Source organism: Borostomias antarcticus (genome assembly GCF_949987555.1).
Source record: "Borostomias antarcticus genome assembly, chromosome: 3".
Taxonomy (NCBI): domain Eukaryota; kingdom Metazoa; phylum Chordata; class Actinopteri; order Stomiiformes; family Stomiidae; genus Borostomias; species Borostomias antarcticus.
In genome coordinates, this window is record NC_140236.1 from 12,285,887 (window position 1) to 12,310,681 (window position 24,795).

The following is a 24,795-nucleotide window of genomic DNA, read 5'->3' on the forward strand; positions in this document are numbered from 1 at the left end:
CTTTAAGCTGTTTTAAGAGATCGCTGGCTGGTGCTAGCTACAGTACATGACAGGCTATACTGCTTGCTTGCTTCCTAGCTACCATTTGCCAGGGTTCTTTATATTGCACATATGGGATAACGTTATATTTAGATTGCAAATACTAGCTGAATGATTCTCACGTTTCAATGATGTTGTAGCCAGGGGAAAATCCAGCAGAACCTGCTGCTCTACTCGCTAGCCACCATATTTTGTGAGTGCCACCATACAGCAGGCATTAGCCATTCAATAATAGCTAGTGCTAGCTAGCTCACTTTAGCAGAGTGGCTGTCAGCTGTGTCCAAACCTAGCTTTTTCAGAAACTACAAAGATGATGCACTGTGAGCCGTTGTAGTAGTTTATTAACTTTCTTTATTGTTTTGGGTCAGTGACATTAGGCTACCGATATACTATTAGAGGTGTAGTTGTAATGAAGTATTTTTGTTGCATTGGAGAATTGTCCTCCATGGTTTTCCAAAAAAGTTGTTTTGGACAATGTGATTGGTTGTTGTCAGCGTCAGGTCCGCCCACCGTCAAGCGTTGAAGCAAAGCCTAGCAACACATACGTGTGAGTCCACCATAAACCATGACCTGGCGGCAGATTCAATCCAGACTCCTCCCCCATATGCGTGTTACCGCTTTCAAAGTGTCCTCGCTACGTGAAACAACAACCTCCGAGGGGAGGTAGCATAGCCTGGAAGCCACTCATTGCAAAAAAAAAAAAAAAGTTTTCACGATGGTGTCTGGACTTCCAGCCGCCCAGAATTATTTGAGTGGGCGGGAGTACTTGCCTTGACAGACAAACTCCTTCAGCCAATCAGCATATAGATCAAACTTTTGCCAAATCCAGTTCAGAAGAATGGCAAAAATGTATTTTCTGCGGAGAAACTCCGCTAGTGTATTGTTCTTCTTTAATTGTAGTTGTAGTCTATTTCTGCAAAAACTGCACTTATGGCTGTTTCTTCTTCTAACGTTAACTTTACCACTCGTTGCTTCTTTCTACTAGCGGACTCCTGTTGTATTTCTCGTCATCATCAACGGGAACCAATCAGGGACTGGGGGTGGAACAGCAGTTAAAATCCAGTCTTCTGATTGGTGCCCCAGTTTCTGGGGAAACTCAAATCGTTCTGGGCAGCTGGAAGTTCAGACTTTATCATGATTTTTTTTTTTTTTCGCGATGCACCTATAGATCCATTGAGTGTTAGTGGCGATGGGCTGTATCTCAAGAGTGCACCGTTTGACGAAACTTTTATATCGGCCATTGTATATGATCGTGAATAACCTTATAACATGGCTTATAATGCTAAATTCTGAACCTGTCCTTTAAATGGCAAAGTCGCAGTTCTGCCCAGCTGATCGGTCTCTTGTTATAATGCCACTAGGCCTACACTCTCACACTCTCCACCCCTTCTCTCTATGTCGCAGTGTGTGTGTGTGTGTGTATATTTCTTTCACATTCCTGGTCTTTTTAGAACATCCCATTCCTGGTATTTTTATTATTTCACGTCTCAAAATTATCCTGTTTCTTTCCTGTATTTCCTCTCTCTCTCCCTCTCTCTCTCTCTCTCTCTCTCTATTTCTCTGTCTCTCTCTCCCACTGTGGTTCTCAAGGATCCCATGGAGCAAAGAAAAAACCCACTGGAATTCACTATACTTAAACAAGACAAATACCCCCACACACACACATACCATACACACATACACATACACACACACACACATACACACAAAGGTAGATAAAAGCTAGATAATGTTATGTAATAGTACAGTAGAGATGCTTATCACACTAAAGATTCACCAAGATTCATGAGAAAACCAGCGACTGTCATCAGGTCTACAGAGTATTCTTCTGAAACCATAGTGCCCCCTCTTGTGGATAACTCAGGTACTGCAGTCACCTGTGACAGACGCCACTAAGCTGCTGAACAAGAGTTGGAAGCCGGTCAGACAGGTGAGTGGATGGAGGGGAGGAAGACAGGCTCACGTGATCTGTAGCCAGGCATGTTATTGGATGTTGTACTCATGTGAGCTGTAGCCAGGCATTTGATTGGATGTTGTACTCACGTGAGTTGGAGCCAGGCGTTTGATTGGATGTTATACTCGTGTAGCATGTTGTGACTGAGGTCCAGTAGCCTTAGACGGCCAGACTGCTTCAGAACCTCCTCGGTGACCTCCTCAATCTGATTCTTTTTGATACGCAGCTCCTGCACACACACACACACACACACACACACACACACACACACACACACACACACACACACATAAATACAGACGTATACGGACACATATATAAAATGATATTAGATGCACATACAATGATATAGAGTGTTTTAAACAGTGGTGTGAGAGGAGCCTGTGTGGATCAGACTGCAGTGATACAGAACGTTTTAAACAGCTGATGTTTCAAACAGTTCTGGGTGTCAGTGTTGAGAGTTTTGAGTGTCGGTGTTAAAGGTTCTGATTGTTGGTGTTGAAGGTTCTGTGTGTCGGTGTTGAAGGTTCGGTGTCGGTGTTGAGGGTTCTGAGTGTCGGTGTTGAAAGTTCTGTGTGTTGGTGTTGAGGGTTGTGTGTCGGTGTTGAAGGTTATGTGTGTCAGTGTTGAGGCTTCTGGGTGTCAGTTTTGAGGGTTCTGAGTGTCAGTTTTGAGGGTTCTGTGTGTCGGTGTTGAGGGTTCTGTGTGTTGGTGTTGAGGGTTCTGTGTGTTGGTGTTGAAGGTTCTGCAGAAACACACATATACACACATATCTCTGCCTGCTCAACCAGTTTCTAACGGTCTGAGGCCCAGCATTCTAGCCTACATGAGGGTTCTGGTCAGACGGACCTCCAGCCTGGGCTACGTGAGGGTTCTGCTCAGACGGACCTCCAGCCTGGGCTACGTGAGGGTTCTGCTCAGACGGACCTCCAGCCTGGGCTACGTGAGGGTTCTGCTCAGACGGACCTCCAGCCTGGGCTACGTGAGGGTTCTGCTCAGACGGACCTGCAGTGAAGAGGGTAGGCCCGGGGGAAGGGACCGGAAGTGGTTGTTGTCCAATCGCAGGTGCAGGATCCTCCTCAGGGGTTCGAAGGTCAACGGTGAAACATCGTCTTCATGGAGACCGTTGTCCTCCAGCTCCAAAGACAACAGGTGGAACAGACCTGGGGAAACACACACACACACACATTCATAAAAACACACATTCATAGACCCACACACACACAGACACATTCATAAATATACACACATTCATAAAGACACACATTCATAGACCCACACACACACAGACACATTCATAAATACACACACATTCATAGACCCACACACACTCAGACACAGATTCATAAAGACACACATTCATGGACACACACACATACACACACACACACACACACAAAGTCATTCATCAAGACAAACACCCACACACATTCATAAAGATGCACATGAATTCATTCATAAAGACACACACACACACATATTTATTTCAGCCCACAGCCATACACCCCCCTCCCTATCCACACACACACACACACACACACACACACACACACACCTTGGAAGCTGTGTGGGGTGAGGCTGATGATCTTGTTGTCATTCATCTTGAGCTCCTCTAGGGACGAGGGCAGTGGAGGGATGAAGGTCAGCTGGTTATCATCCAGGTTCAGCCACTTCAGATGAGTCAGATTCTACCAGAGAAAGATATTAGAGAGAGTGAGAGAGAGAGAGAGGGAGAGAGAGGAAGAGAGATAAAAAGAGAGAGATAAAGAGAGAGAAAGGCGGAGGAAGAGAGGAGAGTGAAGAAGAGAGAAAGAAAGACAAAGAAAGAGGGAGAGATAGAGGGAGAGCAGTGAGCAAGACAGAGAGAAAGAGAGAGAAATCAAGGGTTGGTTAGATTAAAGTGAGAGAAAGTGTAGATGAATGGACATTGTTGTAAAAACGTATGTGGTCTTTCACAGTCCCTCTGCCACATCACCTCCTCTGTCATTACTGGGAGACCAGGGACAAACGGAGGCCACGAAAAATAATTTATTCTTAAAATAATTCACTTATTTTCATGCTCAGTTCCTAGGCTGCGACTGTGGTCCACCAAGGCTGCCCGGCCAATCGTGACTTTGAAGGCTGTGATGGGGTGCTGTGATTGGCCAGAGTGTAGTCAGCTATGCTGACCAAGTCAGGGACTGTGCTTATGCTGTGGTCATGACTCGTGGTCAGGCTGTGACCAACCAGGACTTATTCTCGGATCAGAACATATGGACTCATACAGACCTATCCAAGCCTTCTAATATAACGATGATATGATCCCAATTCAAACAAACACATTTTTATGAATCCACAGTTATTTTATGCTGTTCTATCAATGTGAGTGAGAGGTGCAGGCTGTTGTCTCCTATACCCTCAAGAAGGGAGGTCAGAGAAGAAGACAGAGAAGAGAAAGACAGAGAGGGAGAGACAAGGCAGGCAGGGATGGAGAACAGGGATGAGTGAGACTCACGGGATGGAGAACAGGGATGAGTGAGACTCACGGTGAAGAGGTGTGGCCAGAGGGAGGTGTCCTCTAGTCTGTTCTTGCTCAGGTCCAGGGTCTCCAGGTTGGGTAGACCAGAGAGACCGTGCTGAGGAATATGACTGATGTTGTTTCCTGTCTCATGCGCACACAAACACATACACAAACACACACATACGCATGCACTCACGCGCACACACACACACACACACACACACACACACACACACACACACACACACACACACACACACACACACACACACACAGGCGCACACAGGCACACACATGCATGCACACACAGAACATACCAATCGGTAAGCCTATACAGAATGTCCCCCATCTCCTCCCACTCTGTGTACCTCAGTTCAGCCCGGATTCATCTCATCATTGATTCTCCAGGCTCCATCATTGAACAGAGCTAGCCTAGAGCTACATTAGTGAACAGAGCTAGCCTAGAGCTACATTAGTGAACAGCCTAGAGCTACATTAGTAAACAGAGCTAGCCTAGAGCTCCGTTAGAAAACAGACTCCCCTGACTCCTCCTAACCTGCCAGGTCCAGGGTCGTGACCCCCAGGTCAATGATGATTGGCAGGTGAGTCATGCCGATGTCCCTGCATATGATTTGTCCGTTGACGTTCTGACACGCTCTGGGGAGGGTCTCTGTGACAGTCTGATGTGCCTCTGGGACGGTCTCTATGAAGCTGGTATGAGCGACGGCCTGAGTTACGGCCTGAGTGGTCGGAGGTTCAGTCCCCTCCTCCTCCTCCTCCTCCTCCTCCTCTTCCTCCTTCTCTTCCTCCTCCTCTTCCTCCTCCTCTTCCTCCTCCTCTTCCTGACAATAAGAATGAGAACACATAACATGATGCATTATGTGGACATATATAACGCACCACAATGAGACATCACGCATTAAAGCATTACTATACAGTATGATATGTATAACTTGTTTTGCAGAGCCTGTAACTGCATGTGATTGAAGTTCTACATGTTACAGAAAATATTACCATACTGAAAATACCAGCATGCATTTGACAACTAAACTGAAAAGATCACTATCACAAACTAAAAACATCACCATTACAAACAAAAAACATCACTATCACATAAACTAAAAACATCACTACAAATAAAATAAAAACACTATCGCATGAAATAAAAACACCATTATCACAACTAAACTAAAAACATAACTATCACATAAACTAAAAATATTACTATCACAACTAAGCTGAAAACATCACTGTTACAACTAAACTGAAAACATCACTATCACAACTACACTGGAAACATCACTATTACAACTAAACTACAAACAACACTATCACAAGTAAGCTGAAAACATCACTATTACAACTAAACTGAAAACATCACTATCACAACTAAACTGAAAACTTCACTACCATAACTAAACTAAAAACATATCTATCACAACTAAGCTGAAAACATTACCATCACAACTAAATTGAAAATATCACTATCACAACTCAACTAAAAACATCACTATCAAGTAAGCTGAAAACATCACTATCAAAACTATACAAAAAACATCACTATCACAGCTAAACTAAAACATCACTATCACAACTAAACTAAAAACCACTATCACAGCTAAACTAAAAACGCTATCACAACTAAACTAAAAACATAACTATCACATAAACTAAAAATATCACTATCACAACTAAGCTGAAAACATCACTGTTACAACTAAACTGAAAACATCACTATTACAAGTAAGCTGAAAACATCACTATCACAACTAAACTGAAAACATCACTATCACAACTAAACTGAAAACGTCACTATCATAACTAAACTAAAAACATATCTATCACAACTAAGCTGAAAACATTACCATCACAACTAAATTGAAAATATCACTATCACAACTCAACTAAAAACATCACTATCAAGTAAGCTGAAAACATCACTATCAAAACTATACAAAAAACATCACTATCACAGCTAAACTAAAACATCACTATCACAACTAAACTAAAAACCACTATCACAGCTAAACTAAAAACGCTATCACAACTAAACTAAAAACATAACTATCACATAAACTAAAAATATCACTATCACAACTAAGCTGAAAACATCACCATCACAACTAAACTGAAAACATCACTATCACAAACTAAAAATATCACTATCACAAATAAATGTAAAACATCACTATCACAAACTAAAACATCACTATCACAACTAAACTAAAACATCACTATCACTACTAAGCTGAAAACATCACTATTACAACTAAACTGAAAACATCACTATCACAACTAAGCTGAAAACATCAGTATCACAACTAAACTAAAACATATCTATCACTACTAAGCTGAAAACATCCCCATCACAACTAAACTAAAAACCAGTATCACAGCTAATCTAAAAACATCACTATCACAACTAAACTAAAAACATTACTATCACAACTAAACTAAAAACATCACTGTCACAACTAAGCTGAAAACATCACTATTACAACTAAACTGAAAACATCACCAATACAACTAAACTAAAACATATCTATCACTACTAAGCTGAAAACATCACCATCACAACTAAACTGAAAATATCACTATCACAACTAAACTAAAAACATCACTATCAAACTAAAAACATCACTATGACAACTAAAATAAAAACATCACTATCACAACTAAACTAAAAACATCACTATCACAGCTAAACTAAAAACATCACTATCACAACTAAAATAAAATAAAAATCACTATCACAACTAAACTAAAACATCACTCTCACAGCTAAACTAAAAACATCACTATCACAACTAAACTAAAAACCACTATCACAGAAAAACTATAAACATCACTATCACAACTAAACTAAAAACATCACTATCACAACTGAACTAAAAACATCACTATCACAAACCTCTTCTCCCTCCTCCTCCTCCTCTTCCTCTTCCTCCTCCTCATCGTCGTCATCATCGTCATCATCATCGTCATCATCATCGTCGTCATCTTCCTCCTCCTCCTCCTCCTCCTCTTTCTTTTGTTTGCCCAGCAGTCTGTTTTTGTCACTGTGCATCTCTGTCAGGATGCTCCTCAGAACACCTGTCTCCTCCGCAGTAGCGACTCCGCCTCGTGTGCCACGCCGTTTCCAGCCCACCAGGGGGCGCCCTAACCCAATCTGCAGGGACGAGGTGTGGATGGCCAGGCCTGCATGAGCTATTTCTGTACACGTTCTCTATGGTGGAGTTTACTTTGGACACACACACACACACACACACACACACACACACACACACACACAAACACACACACACATACACAGTCAGCTCTCGGTCAGCTCTCACCACTCTGTAAGCAGTAGCCTCCACTGTAGCTGCGTGTATTCTCTTCCCCCGGGCCCCTCTCCGTCCCCTCCTCCCCTCCACCTGCCCGTCAGCCCTCTTCTGCCCATCCCTCGCTCCCTCCGCCCGGTGACTCTGCTCCTCCTCCTCCCTCGCTCCTTCATCCGCTGGAGAGATGGGAGGAGGAGATGGACAGAGAGAAAGAGAGAGAGGAGAGAAATTAGTAAGAAAAGGATACTAGATAAGTTGAAATGTTGGCGTGATATGAAGAATGATACAGATATTAGCATCAAAGAACAAGAGGACACAAAATCAGAAAACACACAACCCAGAGAACATTCAGAGAACATTCAGAGAACAGTAATATACAGAGAACATTCAAACAGGTGTTAGCTCACCAGAGGGGACAGCTGCATCAGAAACCATCCCAGCCGCGTCTGTCCTCGGTGTGTCTCTGTCTCGGTGTGTGTGTTCTAGCCCAGCTGTGAGAACCACTCCGGCCGCGTGTGTGTCTGTTGTCTTCGCAGTGTCAGGTTCTCTCTCTTTTCGTTCTGCGTGGACCAGGCCTTGCCCCGTTACGATCAGAGCACTCAGACACACACACACAACCCAGGTCCTCTGTGCCCACGTCATCCTGTACTCTTCTGATCAGAACCCACAGTAACCCAGGTGGGTAAGTCCAAATCCCTCTAGACCCGGACTGGGCTAGTCCAGAGAGACGTCTAGAAAAAAAACCTTTAAAACAGGATTATCTAGAAGAAAAAAAATGTTATCATTCCAGTCCAGTACGTCTAAAGAGCCTAGGAAGTCTTCAAAACAGACACCTTCAGGACCGCACTGACCCAGAGTATGAAGGAGAGGAGAGGTTACTGGTGAAGATGTGGTGGTGCTCCTTCTGTCCTTCTCCAGCTGGACTCCCCAGAAAAGACCTATCCTCCTGCACCCGTCAGACTGAGAGAGAGGGATGAACACGTAGAGGAGGAGAGAGAGAAGAGGGTTAGAGAGTATGAGGAGGAGGACATGGAGAGGTCAAAAAAGTACACTCTCACACTGGTACCAAAAGCCTTCGTTCATCGCTCTATAAAACGCACACACAGACACACACAGACAAACACACGCACACAGACACCCCCTCCTCTACACCCCCCCCCCCACCCACCCACCACAGTCTTAAACTAACAAACACCTGGGTGGAGAGAGAGAGAGGAGAGAGAGAGACAGAGATAGAGAGAGAGAGAAAGACAAGAGGTTGTCTAATACTCATGGTGTTGATGGCATAACATGAGGTCGTGGTAGACGGCGCCCTTGTCCCGGAGTGTCTCAGGTGTATGATAATATTTGATCTGAAGTCAGCTCCTGATGAATACAGATGGGACCTGGGTCAGACTGACCCCAGACCAGCAGAGGACAAACGGACAAACTGCTTGGCATCGCTCCATCCACATATATGCATGAGCAGAGCCAAGACAGTACTAGATATGAAAGATGGCCCCGGGCACCTTAACACACACACACACACGCTAACACTCCATCTTCCTAATACTCCCCACACACACACACACACACACACACACACACACACACACACACACACAGGCAGACACAGACAGAGAGACGGACGGACGGACGGACGGACGGACACGGACACACACACACACACACACACACACACACACACACACACAGCACTCACTGAGCCAAGCAGGTGGCTCTGCTGAGGAGAGCTGGGAGTCTCACTGCAGGGTGAAACCTGCTGACAGCCACTATCTGTTTGCACAGTAAACACACACACACACACACACACGCACACACGCACACACGCAACGTTATGGCAGTAGTGTATGTTCAAGTACATCTCAGGCAACAGCTAAAGACGTTTTGTGTTTACAACAATGTGAATGTAAAACCTAACTGATAACTGTTGGGGTGGACTACAACTCCCATGCTAAAGATACCCATCTAAACACAATAACATGGGGGGGGACTACAACTCCCATGCTAAAGACATCCATCTAAACACAATAACAATCACAACACACATCACTCCTAGATCATCCATGTCCTGCTATTGTACCGTTGTCTACTATTGTGTTGAGAAATGTTATTGCTGCTCCTATGTTGTATGTGCATTTAATACTGCTTAATGTGTTGTTTGAAATTGTTTTACTGTTGTTTGATATTGGTATACTGTATGTTGTTGTTTAAAGGTTATTGCAGCTGTCTTGGCCAGGGCTCCTTCAGAAAAGAGATTGTAATCTCACCCTCCCTGGGTAAATAGTTTTTTTTATATACACATACTGTATTTGATTTTTAAAAAGCACTGTTCAAGAAATGTCCTCACCATAAGTGAAGCAGATCTGTGTGGAAAAGCCATTTGGAATCACATCAGTAAACAACAAGGCATCCTCTCTGAAACAAAGTGTTATTGTTGTGCTGGAGTCTGCCTGGGCGGGGCTTGCCTGGTTCTGTTGTACCAGACAAAAGTGTCTCCAAATGGCCCCCCCTAAATACTGAACCAAACACACACACTCCTCCATAAATATCTCCCTAAATGCTGAACCAGACAAATGTGATCCAAGGTGACCTTCCGCAAGTAAACACTGGGGTCAAGACTCAAGACAAAACCAAGTCAGTTTGGAGCATCTCACAGAAAGATGCTGTAACCCACCGCATCTCACCTCCCCAAACACAGGGTCCCTCACCTCCCCAAACACCTCCTCACCTCCAACTCCCCTGAGAGCTCCCCAAACACCTCCTCACCAGCCTGGTCCACCCAGCTCTCCCTTAACCTCCACCCACCATAAATAATCCTGTTCATTATGGACTATAGGTCATGTTAAACTAATCTAACTTGAATCAGTGTCTCTATATTCACCTTGTCAGAGAGCTGGAGTTTAAGGACCTGTCTCACCTAGTTTGACATTTCACCCAAGTTAACTAAGCCAACTCCACTAGGGTCAGTCCCAGGTTAACGGAGCTACCTTCTCTAGTCGTCCTGCCCTCCAGCTGCCCTCGATCCCCTCCGCTCCCTCTCTGTGAGGACAGCTCTGGAGAAACTTGTTTTCCCAGAAACGGGGAGTCCAGCAGGGTCCAGACAGTCCAGCAGGGTCCAGACAGTCCACAACAGCATGTATGACACCTACTCACCAGCTACCACATTCAGCGCCCCGGTGCTAAAACTGCACCCCTTGCAAAACATTGTTTCTGTTACTCACTAATGGCTTGCAATAAAAACAACGCAGAGACAAACATAGGGTCAAGTTTAGTTTTTATTTATTTAAGATAAGTTGCTAAGGAAAACGTGGCTGCCATGAAAGGAATGTGAGAAGAAACGATGTAAACCTCTGTGTGCTGGAATACGTAGCGGCCAGACGATGCTCGGTCAGCGTGACGACTTCCGTACAACATGGCCTTGGAACGGTCAGCAAGCACAGGTTTCACAGAGAAAAGTCAAACCCTACACTCATGGTACACTTACAGTACGGATGAACCTGCCATTCAAACAGGGTTTTTGTTTTTACAAAGAGGAAAACAAGAACAGACCATTACCAACACAGAGACCCTCTGGGGGCAGATTACCAACACAGAGACCCTCTGGGGGCAGATTACCAACACAGAGACACCTCTGAGGGCAGATTACCAACACAGACACACTCTGAGGGCAGATTACCAACACAGAGACCCTCTGGGGGCAGACTACCAACACAGAGACCCTCTGGGGGCAGATTACCAACACAGAGACCCTCTGGGGGCAGATTACCAACACAGGGACCCCTCTGGGGAAAGAGAAGGTGCTTTAGGGGTCAGTTAGCTCTCTGGGGTTAGAAACAAACTACTAAATCCCCCCCTTCCTCAACCTCTGATATTCAGCCTTTTGGTGCTGCTGTGATGTACCACTAGATGGAGCTAGAGGGTAAACATGAGCTCAGCGTGACGTAGCAGTAATGCAAGTTAGCTGGGGGAGCCTAGAGGCTGCAGAGAGACAGAGCTGTGTATGGAGACACTGTGTATGGAGACAGGGGGACGAGTGGTGGGGGGGGGTGGGGGGTGGCGTGTTCTGCTCAATTTGCGAAGGTTTGGCGCACGGCGGCGACTATGTGTTTGGCACTGATGCCGAAGAGGTCCAGCAGCTCCTGGGGTTTCCCGCTCTGAGGGACGCGGCTGACCGCCAGGCGGGTGACCACGATGCCAGGCTCCTCCCCCACTGCCGACAGCACCGCCTCACCCAGACCGCCTGCACACAGACCAGGGGTCAGAATAGACAGATATACCATTCCATGTACCTGCTCTCACACACACACACACACACACACACACACACACACACACACACACACACACACACACACACACACACACACACACACACACACACACACACACACACACACACACACACACACACACACACACACACACACACACACACACACACACACACACACACACACACACACCAAGAGTGTAGATAGACCCACCCTCTCTGTAGTGGTCTTCCACTGTGATGATCTTCCCTCCCGTGGCTCTGGCGCTGGACACGATAGTGGCGGCGTCCAGGGGCTTGATGGTGAACGGGTCGATCACACGGATGTTCACTCCTGGAGTGGACGTGTAGAAGTTAGTCTCTCTGTACACAAGTCCAGAAGTAATTAAATACATATAAAACATAAAAACGTCCCTCGCATATTGACATGAGTTATAGATCATATCACTGCACCACCTCCAAACACCGTCTCATGAACATGGAAACACAGCAGTCATGTTCAATAAGGTAAACCCACTGGGTACAGCCATCATTGGGTGTCATTTCCCCTGTTGAGCCACCAGGGGGCAGGCTTACCCTCGCTGGCCAGCTGATCTGCAGCTGCCAGGGCTTCATGCAGAGTCACTCCAGCTCCGATCACAGTCACCTTGTCACTGTCTGACTGACGGACCACCTGGGGATGACAGGACAGACACAGGACAAGGACAGACAGAGAACAGAGGCAGACAAGACAGAGAAACAGAACAGGATATTGAAAATCAGGAAAAACTGGAATTTGGCATAGAGCTTGGCTCATTTCCTGGTGTACAAATACAGGATGGTGTCAGAAACACAATACTGATCTACCAGGAAGTAACACCAGTGAGAGACTTGATTGATGGTAGGTAGTAGGTACCATGACCAGGATAGGAATTACACGATGGCCATGGCCGTCGATGCCCCTCCCTCTGGCCGTGATGCCCCCAAAATAATTCTACCCTCTGCGGCCACCGTGGCTTTTGTGCCCCTGCTACCATCTAAATCTCGAGGTTGCTTTAAAAGCATCAGTGGTCTCTTGTCGTTTTCTTGATAATCTGAAATTAATTCAATTGAGGCTACATTGATATCAATAAAACGTTACACCGGTAGTATACAACTGTAGCCTGCTAGTGGCTTTGATGCGATGTGAAACTGGCCCGCGCAACCAGCTGCAAGGACTGCTGCAGCGTTGTGGTTCGTTGAGAGCGCAAGCAAGCAAATAAGGTCTGAATTGACTATATCGATAGCTAATAAATTATGACACGGCCATTTAACCATTGTTCTTTTTCTACAAAATAATTTCCAGAGCAGAGAAAGTCTCTCTGTGCCAGGTTATAGCTTACGTGATGGCTAGCTAGCTAACTCCACAGACGACAGGCACAGCTTCAGTTAGCTAGATACAGTAACGTTAGCCAATGTTACATTACTGAAAGCCAGCATCGTTAGTCCTAGGTAGAAAGCTGACTTATTGAGTGCTTAACTATATCAAACCTTCTGTGCAAGTTGACAGCCAACTAGCTTGCTAGTTAGCTAGCTAGCATAGCCAGATAGAATCCGATTACACTACCCTAAGTACAGTACGTTGCACTATATTGCCTTTCTAGAATAATGCTGTGACGTAAGAGACTACATCAACTGAGACGGATTATGCTGCATGGATGATTGTCAGTCGGTTGCTTGGCTATACTATAGTGCTACATAGCATTTCCAGTGAAGGGGCATAATATTTGCTTGGCTCCATATGATTCAACTAAGATTCAATCAATCAAAGCTTTGTATAGCGCATTTCATACCCAGAGGCAACACAATGAACTTTACAGAGAACAAGGGAGGTGGGCATACGTCCCACCCCTACATATTCCAGAGGTAAGCAAAAAAACAGTATCACCCGGGGGCCAGATAAGTGAGCTGTAAAAATTCTTCCCTGACACCTCTCAACAAGGCGATCGAGCAAGCTCCTGGAGTATGTTTGTCTACCCGTTGCATGACTTAGATTGCATGACTTAGGACAACATTATGGAGGCATCGTTTGATACAAAGTAGGCTATTTGTGTTTTTCATGTCATTCGTGTTTCTTATTTATTGGGCATAGAGAACAGTTATCTTATTTGGGTGGCAAAAATTCAACAGACTATTCAGTTAAAGGGATCACTGAACTACTGTTTTTAAGTCATTTATTTGTCAGCTCCAAATCTTATTTCACTCAATGGCCTTTGTGCCTTGGCATGTGGCCTTTGTGCCCTAAAAATTGAGTGACACTGAAGGCCAAATGGCCTTGCCCCTAAAATGACAATTCCTACCCTGACAATGACTCAATTCTACACCATTCACTGTGTGTGTGTGTGTGTGTGTGTGTGGGGGGGGGGGGGGGGGGGGGGGGGGGTACCTTGGCCAAGCCCACTTCAAACTTCTCTCCAGGGGGGTAGATGACGCTGGTGTCTGGCCTGCTGGTCCGGATGAAACAGATCCCCTGAAACCAGAGAAAACCTTAGAACAGAACACTGGAACCAGAGGCTTAGAACTGAACCGGAGCCAGAACACTGGAGCCAGAACACTGGAGCCAGACACACCAGAGGCTTAGAACTGAACCGGAGCCAGATAGGAATACAACTCCCACACAAAGATACAGAAGCTTGCACCCTCAGAGAAAGAAACACACACACGCAAGCTGACCTTGGTGTTGGCAGCCATCTCCACGGCTCTCTCTGCGGAGACCGCGTCGCTGGGGTAGAACAGAGTGCATGTTGGGATAGCGCGGAAGATGGCCAGGTCCTCCAGAGCCATCTGGGAGGGGCCATCCTCACCTGAAGACAGGCAGAGACAGAATTGGTCAAGGGAAGATGACAGAGGCTAGTACACACACCCCTCACCCAGGGAGAGACCACACACAGGTGAGACCACAAACACACACACACACACTGAACTCACCAATGGAAACGCCGCAGTGGGAGCCCACCAGGTTGACGTTGGACTGGGAGATGGCGCCCATGCGGATCTGGTCGTAGGCCCGGGAGAAGAAGGCGGCGAAGGTGCTGGCGAACGCCACCGTGCGGTCACGGGTGGCACAGCCAATAGCCACGCTCACCTACACAAAGGAAGAGGAAAGAGACATCATAAAAGTATTGATGGGAAGTATTCATGATCATACGTCTGTGAAGACACAGCTGCTAAGTCCCCATGGCAGTTTCAGAAGTGCTGTACCATTCTAGAACATTCCAAATGCTGCGCTGAGAATTGTTTGATCTCACAAATGTGGGCGTTACATCTCAGCAGTAAATTCCTCAACGAGGACATCTTCTCCCGCTCGCATTAGTGAACCAAACAAGTCAGTCTATGTTTAAAGGCAGAGGAAGGATTAGGGGTTGAACCTCAAATAAACTGGACAGTGGGAAGTGCTTTGGGAATAGCAACAGATTAGACTGGTTTGGAGTAGATTATGGGAGTGACCTGTGTGTGTGTGTATGTGTGTGTGTGTGTGGTGTGAAGCCTCCCTAACAGCTTTATTAGACCAGTGGTTTATCCCCCGTGAGAGTCCACACCACCTCCATGCAGAAGATCACATGCCAACCCAGAGGAACGTTACCTCAGACGGAGCTTTTCCGGAATGGAACGTGTCCCTCCCCAGTCCCTACTGTGACGAGGCTTAGCCGAGAACGCCCCTCGTCTCGCTAACCACCACCGCGTACAGTACCACGCAGGGGTCCAGACCCACCCTGCCACCCTCCCTCCTCTCACCATGTTCTGTTCGGCGATGAAGCACTCGACGTAGCGGTCCGGGTGGGCCTTCTTGAATGTCTCGGAGAAGGTGGAGTTCTTGGTGTCTCCGTCCATCGCCACCACCCTCTGGCTGACGTTGCCTAGGTTGGTGAGGGCGATCCCGTACGCACGGCGAGTTGACATCTGAGGGGGGCGGGGGGGGGGGAGTTGGAAGTACTGTTAACTGTATGCTCGTACACCCCAAGAATGTTACAAAAATGTGACAGTCGTTTGATGGTTGCAACGCCATGACAACGTTAACTAGGTAAGATATCTTTTAAAATATGATTGAGGGGTTAAAGTTCACAGTACATCAAGCCTTGGTCAAAAACAGTACGTTTATTGGAAGGGCATTTGACAGATTCTCTTCTTCAATACTGAATGGGAGAGGACTTCCTGTCACAGCAGTGTGAACTGTAACCCCTGGAACGGTGACTGATTGGTTGATTTTTGGAGCCAGTACTGGCTGGGTTCCAGAGCTGGGTCGGGACCCTGGACTGGGTTCCAGGCTAGTATAGAGTTGGGTGGGAGCCCATGTCAGTTTTCTCATGGGGACAAACCATTACGACCATTACCTTGTCTCCCACTTTGTAGGCGGGGGGTGCGGCCAGGCGGATGGGGGCGGGGTCAATGGGCTCCACGTCCTCATTGGGCATCTCGGGGGTGAGGGTCTTGTTGGGGGCCTGGATCAGGGAGTTCAGGGTTTTGAGGAGCTCGTCCACGCGGTCCTTGGGGATGGGCTTCCCATGCCAGTTTTCCAAGTCCTCGATGTCTACAGAACACAGTCAATATAACTTTAAAATAGAGAAATAACACATTGGTAAATGTGTCACAATGTCACAATATCAAAGAAAGAAATATCTAAGGGCCTTTAAGATCCTAGTCCAGTGTGGAAGTGTCCCGTCTGTCTTTAACCAAGACCCTACTCCAGAATGAAGTGTGCATCCATCCTTTAACTAAGACCCTAGTCCAGAATGAAGTGTCTGTCTGTCTATAACGCACAACCCCTGGTTCCAATTAACAGTCACAGGTTCCCGGTAGGGTGATGCACTGAATAAAGAAGAGAACCAGCACTCACGAGATACAGTATAGTCTTAATAGTATAGACGTTAAAGACTATACTGGATAGACTAGATTTAAAGACTATACTGTCCATCTCGTGAGTGCCGGTTTTCCTCTTTATGTCTTTAAATAAGACCTTAGTCCAGTATGAAGTGTCAGTCCTTGCTCACTTTTCAGTCCCTTGCCCTTGAAGGTCTTGGCGACGATGCAGGTGGGCTTGCCCTTGAACTGCTGGGCCTGCCACAGAGCCTTGCACAGCTCCTCAACATCATGGCCGTCCACCACGTACGTATTCCACCTGCAAACACACGCAGTAACACAAGTTAGGCTTCAACCTGAGGAAACATGACGAGCAGGAGAACAAAGAAGGCTTAGTATAGAGGAGAGAAGGAAATCATAGGGGGGGGAGGGGGAGAGAGAGAGAGCGAGAGCGAGAGCGAGAGAGAGAGAGAGCGCGAGAGACTCACCCGAAGGACTCGCAGCGTTTGCGGTACACCTCCATGTCGTGCTTCAGTGGCGCTGGCTCGCTCTGGCCCAGACGGTTCACATCCAAGATGGCCACCAGGTTGTCCAGATGGTAGTAGGAGGCGAAGGCCATGGCCTCCCACACAGAGCCCTCCGAGCACTCGCCATCACCCAGCATGCAGTACACACGGTAGCTACATATGCGCGCGCACACACACACACACACACGTTAGCAAAGTACAGTGGCTTCTCGTGAGAGGCAGGTTAGCATTCGTGTGTGGTGTGCATGGGGAAAAGGTAGATAATAAAATCACTCCCAGTGGCCATGCCTCCATTACAGCGTGGTCAGATTAGGTGCATGTGACACATTCAGAGTGGTGAGCATGCAGCCTGTCTGTCTGCTGTGTCTGGATTAAGACCATTTCTACTGGTTGCTGAGAAGGAATCCTCTGCTGCTAAGAAACATTTGAAACCCAAAGTAAGAAGAGTTGTGTTGCGTGTCCTTAAAGGACAATGCTCGTTTTTGACAACCTGGACCTTATTTACGACATATTATAAGACGTTTGACTCACCGAGATTACTTTGGTGTAGTTTGGAGGCATGTAGAAGAAATTTAAAATCCAGCGCGAGCCAGTATATCCATGTAATGGCGGTGGTCGGGGCACTTAGAATGCAGTTTCTAAAAATCTATTTTCTGCCGCGAAACGGTTGTTTTCATCAATCTGTCTTGATGAATCGCTAGTTGTGCTTACATAGAGCATAGGCCTGTTGTGGTATTTCACATGCCTCTGTAATATGATCTTTAGAAACGTCTTTAGACACGAAATAGCTTCCTCACTTGCTCCAGCACGCATGCGCACAGCGTGCTGGAGCAACGATTGCGCATTAGTGCTGGAGCAAGTGAGGAAGCCATTTCGTTTCGAAAGACGTTTCTAAAGATCATGGCATGTGAAAACCACAACAGGCCTATGCTCTATGTAAGCACAACTAGCGATTCATCAAGACAGATTGATGAAAACAACCGTTTCGCGGCAGAAAATAGATTTTTAGAAACTGCATTCTAAGTGCCCCGACCACCGCCATTAAATGGATATACTGGCTCGCGCTGGATTTTAAATTTCTTCTACATACCTCCGAACTACACCAAAGTGATCTCGGTGAGTCAAACGTCTTATAATGTCGTAAATAAGGTCCAGGTTGTCAAAAACGAGCATTGTCCTTTAAGTAGTGTCAACGCCAGACCCATGAGAGTTCTTTTGCTGATACACTATGTAAGCGTACGCCAACTACGTTACTGCATGCTGAAGATCTCTATGTCTGGGACACTTCATGCAAAAATCTGGTGTTCAAATCCTGGCAATTCATCGATAGCGCCGTAATCCGGATTACGGCGACACCAATCAGTATTGACTTTCACGATCAGGCGTTCCCACCCATATGCCCCGCCCATCTAACCTGGACTAGCGTCTCTTATTTGCTGCTATGACCTGTCACTCTTTCCAATTTTGACCTGTCGATACGCCCTCAGAACACCAGCTTAGGTGGCGAAGTGGCACAGACTATTATGTAGCATGCAGAGCGCAGCGATTCAACGTAATATTTGATTCTGGAGAGACTAGTGCGTACCCGGCTTTGTCGAAGTGTGTGTGTGTGTGTGGTGTTGTGTGTCCTTACCTAGTTTTGTCGAAGTGTGTGTGTGCTGTTGTGTGTCCTTACCTGGCTTTGTCAAAGTGTTTGCCAGTGTAGGCCATGCCACAGGCAGCCCCCAGGCCCTGCCCCAGGGAACCAGTCGCCACGTCCACGAACGCCAGTTTCTGCAGGAGAACAGTTTCAGAACCAGCTCTACAGTGGCTGCTGTTGGGTCACTACAATAATGAGGTGTGTGTGTGCGCATGTGTGCAGTGGCGTTTCTAGCTTATATACCACCCTGGGCGAACCCACCCCCACGGCGCCCCCTGTAACCCCCCCCCCGTCCCCGTCACCCATCCCCAACGGGTCTATGGGTATGCCAATTTGACAAACATTTAAGAATATGCCATATGGCATTTTAACAGGAAGTAGTAAGTTGTTCTGAAATTTAACCAGTCACACTGAGATTTGCATCTCTTTTTCAGGTGAGCCCTGGCCAAAATAGCAGCACACACAGCTGCATACAGATGAAATAGCAATACATTGAAATAGAGCAACAGACATGGGTTAATAGTGCAGAAAATGTGTTTATTAAACAATTGCAAATGTACACATCGTATAAACATTTTCACACGAGTATGCAGTTTAGGTATTCTTGACTGGTGTGCTGGATGCTGCTACAGGCATTTCTAATGGAGAGAACATGGGCATTAAATTTACACACATTAGTCACAGCATTTATAGTGGTGGAACATCACACATACATACCAGTAATAATAACATCATCATTGTTTCCTACAATATTGAAATGTACAACTTTGTAAAAGGGAAATAAATAATTTATTTTGTTAATGTTACTGTATAAAGGGATGCACACATTAACACATGCATGTGCACACAAACACACCTGGAAAATCCTGCTGGGGAGATGCTGCATATGAGTCTTCATCCTCAGACATGTGCTGTGCTGAAGAACCCTGTGTGGCCGAGGAGGTAGATGGCTCCTCTTCACCCTGGTCAGTAGAACCCTGTGTGGCCGAGGAGGTAGATGGCTCCTCTTCACCCTGGTCAGTAGAACCCTGTGTGGCTGAAGAGGTAGATGGCTCCTCGCCCTGGTCAGTAGATCCCTGTATGTCCGAGGAGGTAGATGGCTCCTCTTCACCCTGGTCAGTCACAGTGCCCTCGTGCTGGGCAGTGGGTGCTCCAAAATATTTTAGAAGTGTCCCTGAATTTGCATTGAAATACAGTACGAGTCAAACCTTCAGGAGAGGAACCAAATTACTCATTCAACCTTAATTATAGGCTTAAAACCCCCAACAGAGTACACAGGATAATCATCATTACACAGGCTAGACAGTTTAACTCAGGGGTTCCCAACCCTTCTTCCCCAGAGCCCCCTTAACTTACACCTGATGGAATCCCCCCCACCAGTGTAGCAGTAATTGACATGATGCATAGTCTCAGATTAATTTGTTATTGTAGTGCAGTAAATACAAGGCTTTTTAGCCCTTCATCCGATATGATCATGTATTTTATTAAAATTGCTGTAACATGTCAATAATATGATTCTTTGACATATTTCTAGCTAATATTAAGGCCTCAAATTGTCTTAGCCCCCCCCGAAGGCTAACATAACGTTACAATAAGACAATAACGTTAGTAACTAGCGTGTCATTACATGTTTGTACTCATAAAGGGATGACATAGCGGTATACAGTACCTTTATCTTTCGAACGTTTATCGTCCTCTTCTTTCCTCTGATGGCACCTGACGGCTTACTTCTTTTCGACATATCGACACATCTCGCACTGCGCACTTGACCGTGATGAATGAACGATACTCTGCGGTAGCAGGCTATCCACCCCCGGCACCCCCAACCGTCAGAAGCGGCAAGTCAGAACGATACCGCCGATAAGTCAGTCACACAGGGGGCGCCGGGGGGGCAGGGTGGGGAGTCACACCGACACCGTGGGCGCCTGGGGTGCGGGAGCAGGGGGACAGACGGACAGGGAGTTTGTTTATTTTTCGCTGAGTTTTTTTTCCCTGCTCCTCTTGCTGCCCCCTGCGAGATGCCGCCCTGTGCTGCCCATGTCGCCCATGCCTAAATACGCCATGCCTAAATACGCCACTGCATGTGTATGGGGGGGGGGTTACTCACAGGTGTGGGGTGACCCTCCAGCTCGCAGTCCAGCTTGCGCAGGTTGAGCAGCTCAGACTCCTTCACATACCCCGCCTCCACCCAGGCGGCATAGAGGATTGGTGCAGCGTGACCCTGGAGGAGAGACACGGGAAATCACAACACTGCTGTGGCTATGTGACATCATTCATTATTGAGATATGCTTGGTCTGATGCTGCTAGCGATCAAATATCGGACCCGAGTGTGTGTGTGTGTGTGTGTGTGTGTGTGTGCGTGTGTGTGGAGGCTCACCTTGGACATGATGAAGCGGTCGTTGCACTGGTTGCGGGGGTCGTTGGCTTTGTAGCGCATGGTGTGGAAGAACAACACAGACATGAGCTCCGCAGCACTGCAACACGAGGTGGGGTGACTGGAGACACACACATACACACAACACACACAAGGTACAGCAGTCTGTTAGTGACAGCTCCCAACTACCAGCTGTTAATGAGATATCAACACACACACATGCATGTTACACATCCACAGCCTCAGCTAGACAACAATATATGACCGCCCTGCCTGACTGGAAACCGTCTTACAACCATGACTAGATAGATGTGTACTTTATCTCTGAGGGGAAATAGTTATGAAAAAGGTGTATAAGACATAAGCTTGCAGAGAAATAACTAATGAAATGAAAGTGTGTGTGTGTGTGTGTATGTGTGTGTGCGCATGCGTGCATCGGACCTATCAGGGTCATCACTGGGGACACGGGTGTCAGTATGTCATTAAATATGTTATTCTGCACCACATCACAATCCCCATCAACATCATGCACCTCACTCCTGACAGCAATGACTCTCCGGTCGAGCCAGGGTTGTGAAATGGTTAGTGATTGGGAGCAGCGGTCAGAGTATATTGTAATCAGGCAGGTTTGGTAATCAAGCCACCATGCCTTGGCCAAGACTAGCTTCCCAATAAGGGTTGCTGAAAATGTCAACATTGTGGGGACACCCGGGTTATCTTGCTCAAACATGTTACATGTTACATTCCACAATAGAAGAACAAACTGCAACACGCAAGCAGTTTTTTTACTCTTAATTACCCCCTTGCTTTTCCACAACCAGAGACATCTGCTGAAAAACAAAAGTTAAAACACTCAATATTTCCATCATAAAGTCCCATCTTAATGAGACATACTACCATTGAATCATTGTATTGAACTGTGAACTTTAACATTGTGCTGCAACACCAGTCAAGCAAACTGCCATCCAAGGAGGAGTGACTTGACAGCCAGTGACAGCTACATTTTTTATTTTACAGAACCCCTCCCTACTGTCGTCCTACTTATGACACTAAATGGGGACAATTCAAGCAGACCATCCCGTTATGTCCAATACAGGGAAGTTCATGCTTTCCTTGAAGGAAGTTAATAAAAACTGGTTTGTCAACATGTTTTTTCATGGAAATCAGTGTGCAGCAAGAGGTTACGCCATTCTACCTGTAAGAGGAAGCATCTTACCACTTTCCAATGAAATATGTAAGCTACTGTGGATAAGGTGACACAGACAAAGGTCTGAACCGTTCTGAATTGGAAGTAGGCTGCATATTTGTAGTGTCAGGAGATGAATCATTGAGGTGTGAGACAGATGCCTATTCATTCATGAGCTGATCTCAAACAAGGAAATATTACTGGGACCAGAGCAATCTTCCTCCAGAAAAACTACCGACTTTCATTGGACACCATGCTTTTGAACCCAGGAGACTCATGTTTTCAGCTTGTCAAGTAGCCCAAAAGGCCTCAGTCGATGGTCAAACAGAAACGTGGCAATGTGTTAACCTTTTAACAGAAACATGTTACCAGGGAGAATACGTCAGTAATTACACTAAGTTACATAGAAGGCAGCACCCACAATGTGTGCGTTGTCACGTTGGCGGTGATAAATTGCGGCCAGTTCCTGATAGGCCTTTTGACGGGCTAATGTGCAGCTCTCATGCTATCATAAGGCTCATGTTCAAACGTGCTCCAGGACGAAACCCACATCTATTAAAGATGCTGTATCTTTAAAATCACGTCGTAAAGTTGCCCACTGGACCAACCCACACCCATGTGACATCTAAATGCGGATATCAACTCGGCCTCGATGTTGATTAAAATTTCCACGACGATTAATCAAATGAAATATATATATATATATATATATATATATATATATATATATATATATATATATATATATATAAAATAAATGCATTGAGGCAATTGCTAACGTTACATTACCTTACCATTTTAGCCTTCAAGGTATGTTCCACAAACACTGACTTGGAAGCAGCATGATTTTGTAACACACGGCACCGATAAATCAATCTGCCCGTCTAACTAATGAATGGAAACGCCAAACGTTAACGTTGCATCGAACTTATATGTTAAAAACTTTACAATAAAACAATGGTTATCTTAGCAGCTAGCTAGCTGTCTCGGATCAGCTCGTGAAGAGGATGCGCACGTGCAGCCTGAGCGGCGCGTGGTCCCACTGCACACCGGCTCAGTCCGACCAGCCACGCACTTTCATTCACTCTGTACATTATTAACGTTACCCAGAATTTGAGGCGCAGGTCGCCTTGATTGAATTAATCCTCAGCTTGTTGGCAATGTCCTTCAGGCCCTGCAGGGTCTTCTCGTCGGGTTTGTGGTAGCTAGCCATGTTTGAGATGGTCAAGAGCTCGTTTGTCAGATGAATTAACCAGACAAATTTCAAAAGCAGCAAAGCTCAAGTGTTATTTGATCACAGGTGCCGCGCTGCAAGAGTTCCAGCTTTACACACGCTGAAATACGAGGAGGAAACGAGACTGAACAGGCTTTATGTGCTCCGGACAGCCACGCCCACCCCATCCAGTCATTGGAGGGAGCCTGGTCGCGCAACTATGTGTAGGAAGCACCCCTTTCAGGACGCTCTGATCTGAGATCAGATTTCGTTTCCCATTATTCTCGTTTCGAGAATGGGACGTTTTGGAGAGTAAACCGATTCTAGATCTGTACCAAGCAAACAACCGCCCGACCATGGAGAGTTCATTGTCGGACCAGTTTAGTACAGTGTGGGGCAATATTCAGATTCACATTCAGATTATAGACAACTATGAGGAAATTCAAACATTTTAAAAGAAGAAACTGCAGCCTTTCAGTGGAAATTGTTTCCTCTTTCTATACCCCCTTGGTAGCATCTTGGCATATCTTATGCCTTATTGAAATATTGTATCAGTATTGTATCGAGGCTTATAAAGGATATTTTTGCTAGACATTTTCATGCAGGCAGTATTCCTATAGGCCTTCAATTGTGAGCAGATTTTAAATTGAGACAAACAGGACAGATGAGTTGTTCGTGTTTGTGCTGTTCCTTTAAGTGGGTCTGCAGACATTATTGGAGGGCTGCCAACAGGAAGCTATCAGGACGATTTTGCTCGCTCATTCTTACTCAGGGAAAAGACAATTGGAGAGTTTTAGTATTTTAGTGATGCAAGGTTTAAGCCTACTGGTTAAACATGAAATGTGTGCTTGACACAAGTATGACACAGGAAATAAACATTTTGAGATACAATAACACAGAATACATGTAATTGTTTGAATTTTTTATACAGAAAGCCACAGGAATCATAAA

At 46.0% G+C, this 24,795-nt stretch overlaps 2 protein-coding genes across 2 annotated transcripts in view; both read right to left on the reverse strand.

The window, feature by feature from the left end:
• Positions 1–8,251, reverse strand: part of LOC311307223 (extracellular matrix protein 2) — a gene marked incomplete at its 5' end in the record, with an annotated part of 16,071 nt that extends 7,820 nt beyond the window's left edge. The window contains 8 exons of the mRNA XM_084436021.1: positions 2,083–2,222; positions 2,999–3,156; positions 3,549–3,681; positions 4,519–4,634; positions 5,050–5,331; positions 7,479–7,662; positions 7,829–7,992; positions 8,224–8,251. Of these exons, the coding sequence (XP_084292147.1) occupies positions 2,083–2,222; positions 2,999–3,156; positions 3,549–3,681; positions 4,519–4,634; positions 5,050–5,331; positions 7,479–7,662; positions 7,829–7,992; positions 8,224–8,251 (1,205 nt within the window). The remainder of the gene's footprint in view (positions 1–2,082; positions 2,223–2,998; positions 3,157–3,548; positions 3,682–4,518; positions 4,635–5,049; positions 5,332–7,478; positions 7,663–7,828; positions 7,993–8,223) is intronic.
• A 2,835-nt stretch (positions 8,252–11,086) lies between these two features.
• tktb (transketolase b) lies at positions 11,087–23,960 on the reverse strand. Its single transcript, XM_084435838.1, has 14 exons — positions 23,738–23,960; positions 21,449–21,566; positions 21,178–21,291; positions 19,107–19,204; positions 17,393–17,584; positions 17,096–17,223; positions 16,439–16,635; positions 15,843–16,007; positions 15,036–15,192; positions 14,781–14,911; positions 14,494–14,577; positions 12,666–12,762; positions 12,304–12,423; positions 11,087–12,059 (listed from the first exon to the last, which is right to left on the reverse strand). The coding sequence occupies exons 1-14, from the start codon at positions 23,842–23,844 to the stop codon at positions 11,887–11,889; spliced, it is 1,881 nt and encodes a 626-aa protein (XP_084291964.1). The 5' UTR covers positions 23,845–23,960; the 3' UTR covers positions 11,087–11,886.
• Positions 23,961–24,795: the final 835 nt, after the last annotated feature.

Coding starts and splice junctions, on each gene's coding strand:
- tktb (XM_084435838.1), bottom strand. CDS start 23,844: ATGGCTAGCTACCACAAACCCGACGAGAAGACCCTGCAGGGCCTGAAG. Junction 21,292..21,448: donor ACCGCTTCATCATGTCCAAG/GTGAGCCTCCAC, acceptor TCTCTCCTCCAG/GGTCACGCTGCACCAATCCT. Junction 17,585..19,106: donor AAACACTTTGACAAAGCCAG/GTAAGGACACAC, acceptor GCGCATATGTAG/CTACCGTGTGTACTGCATGC.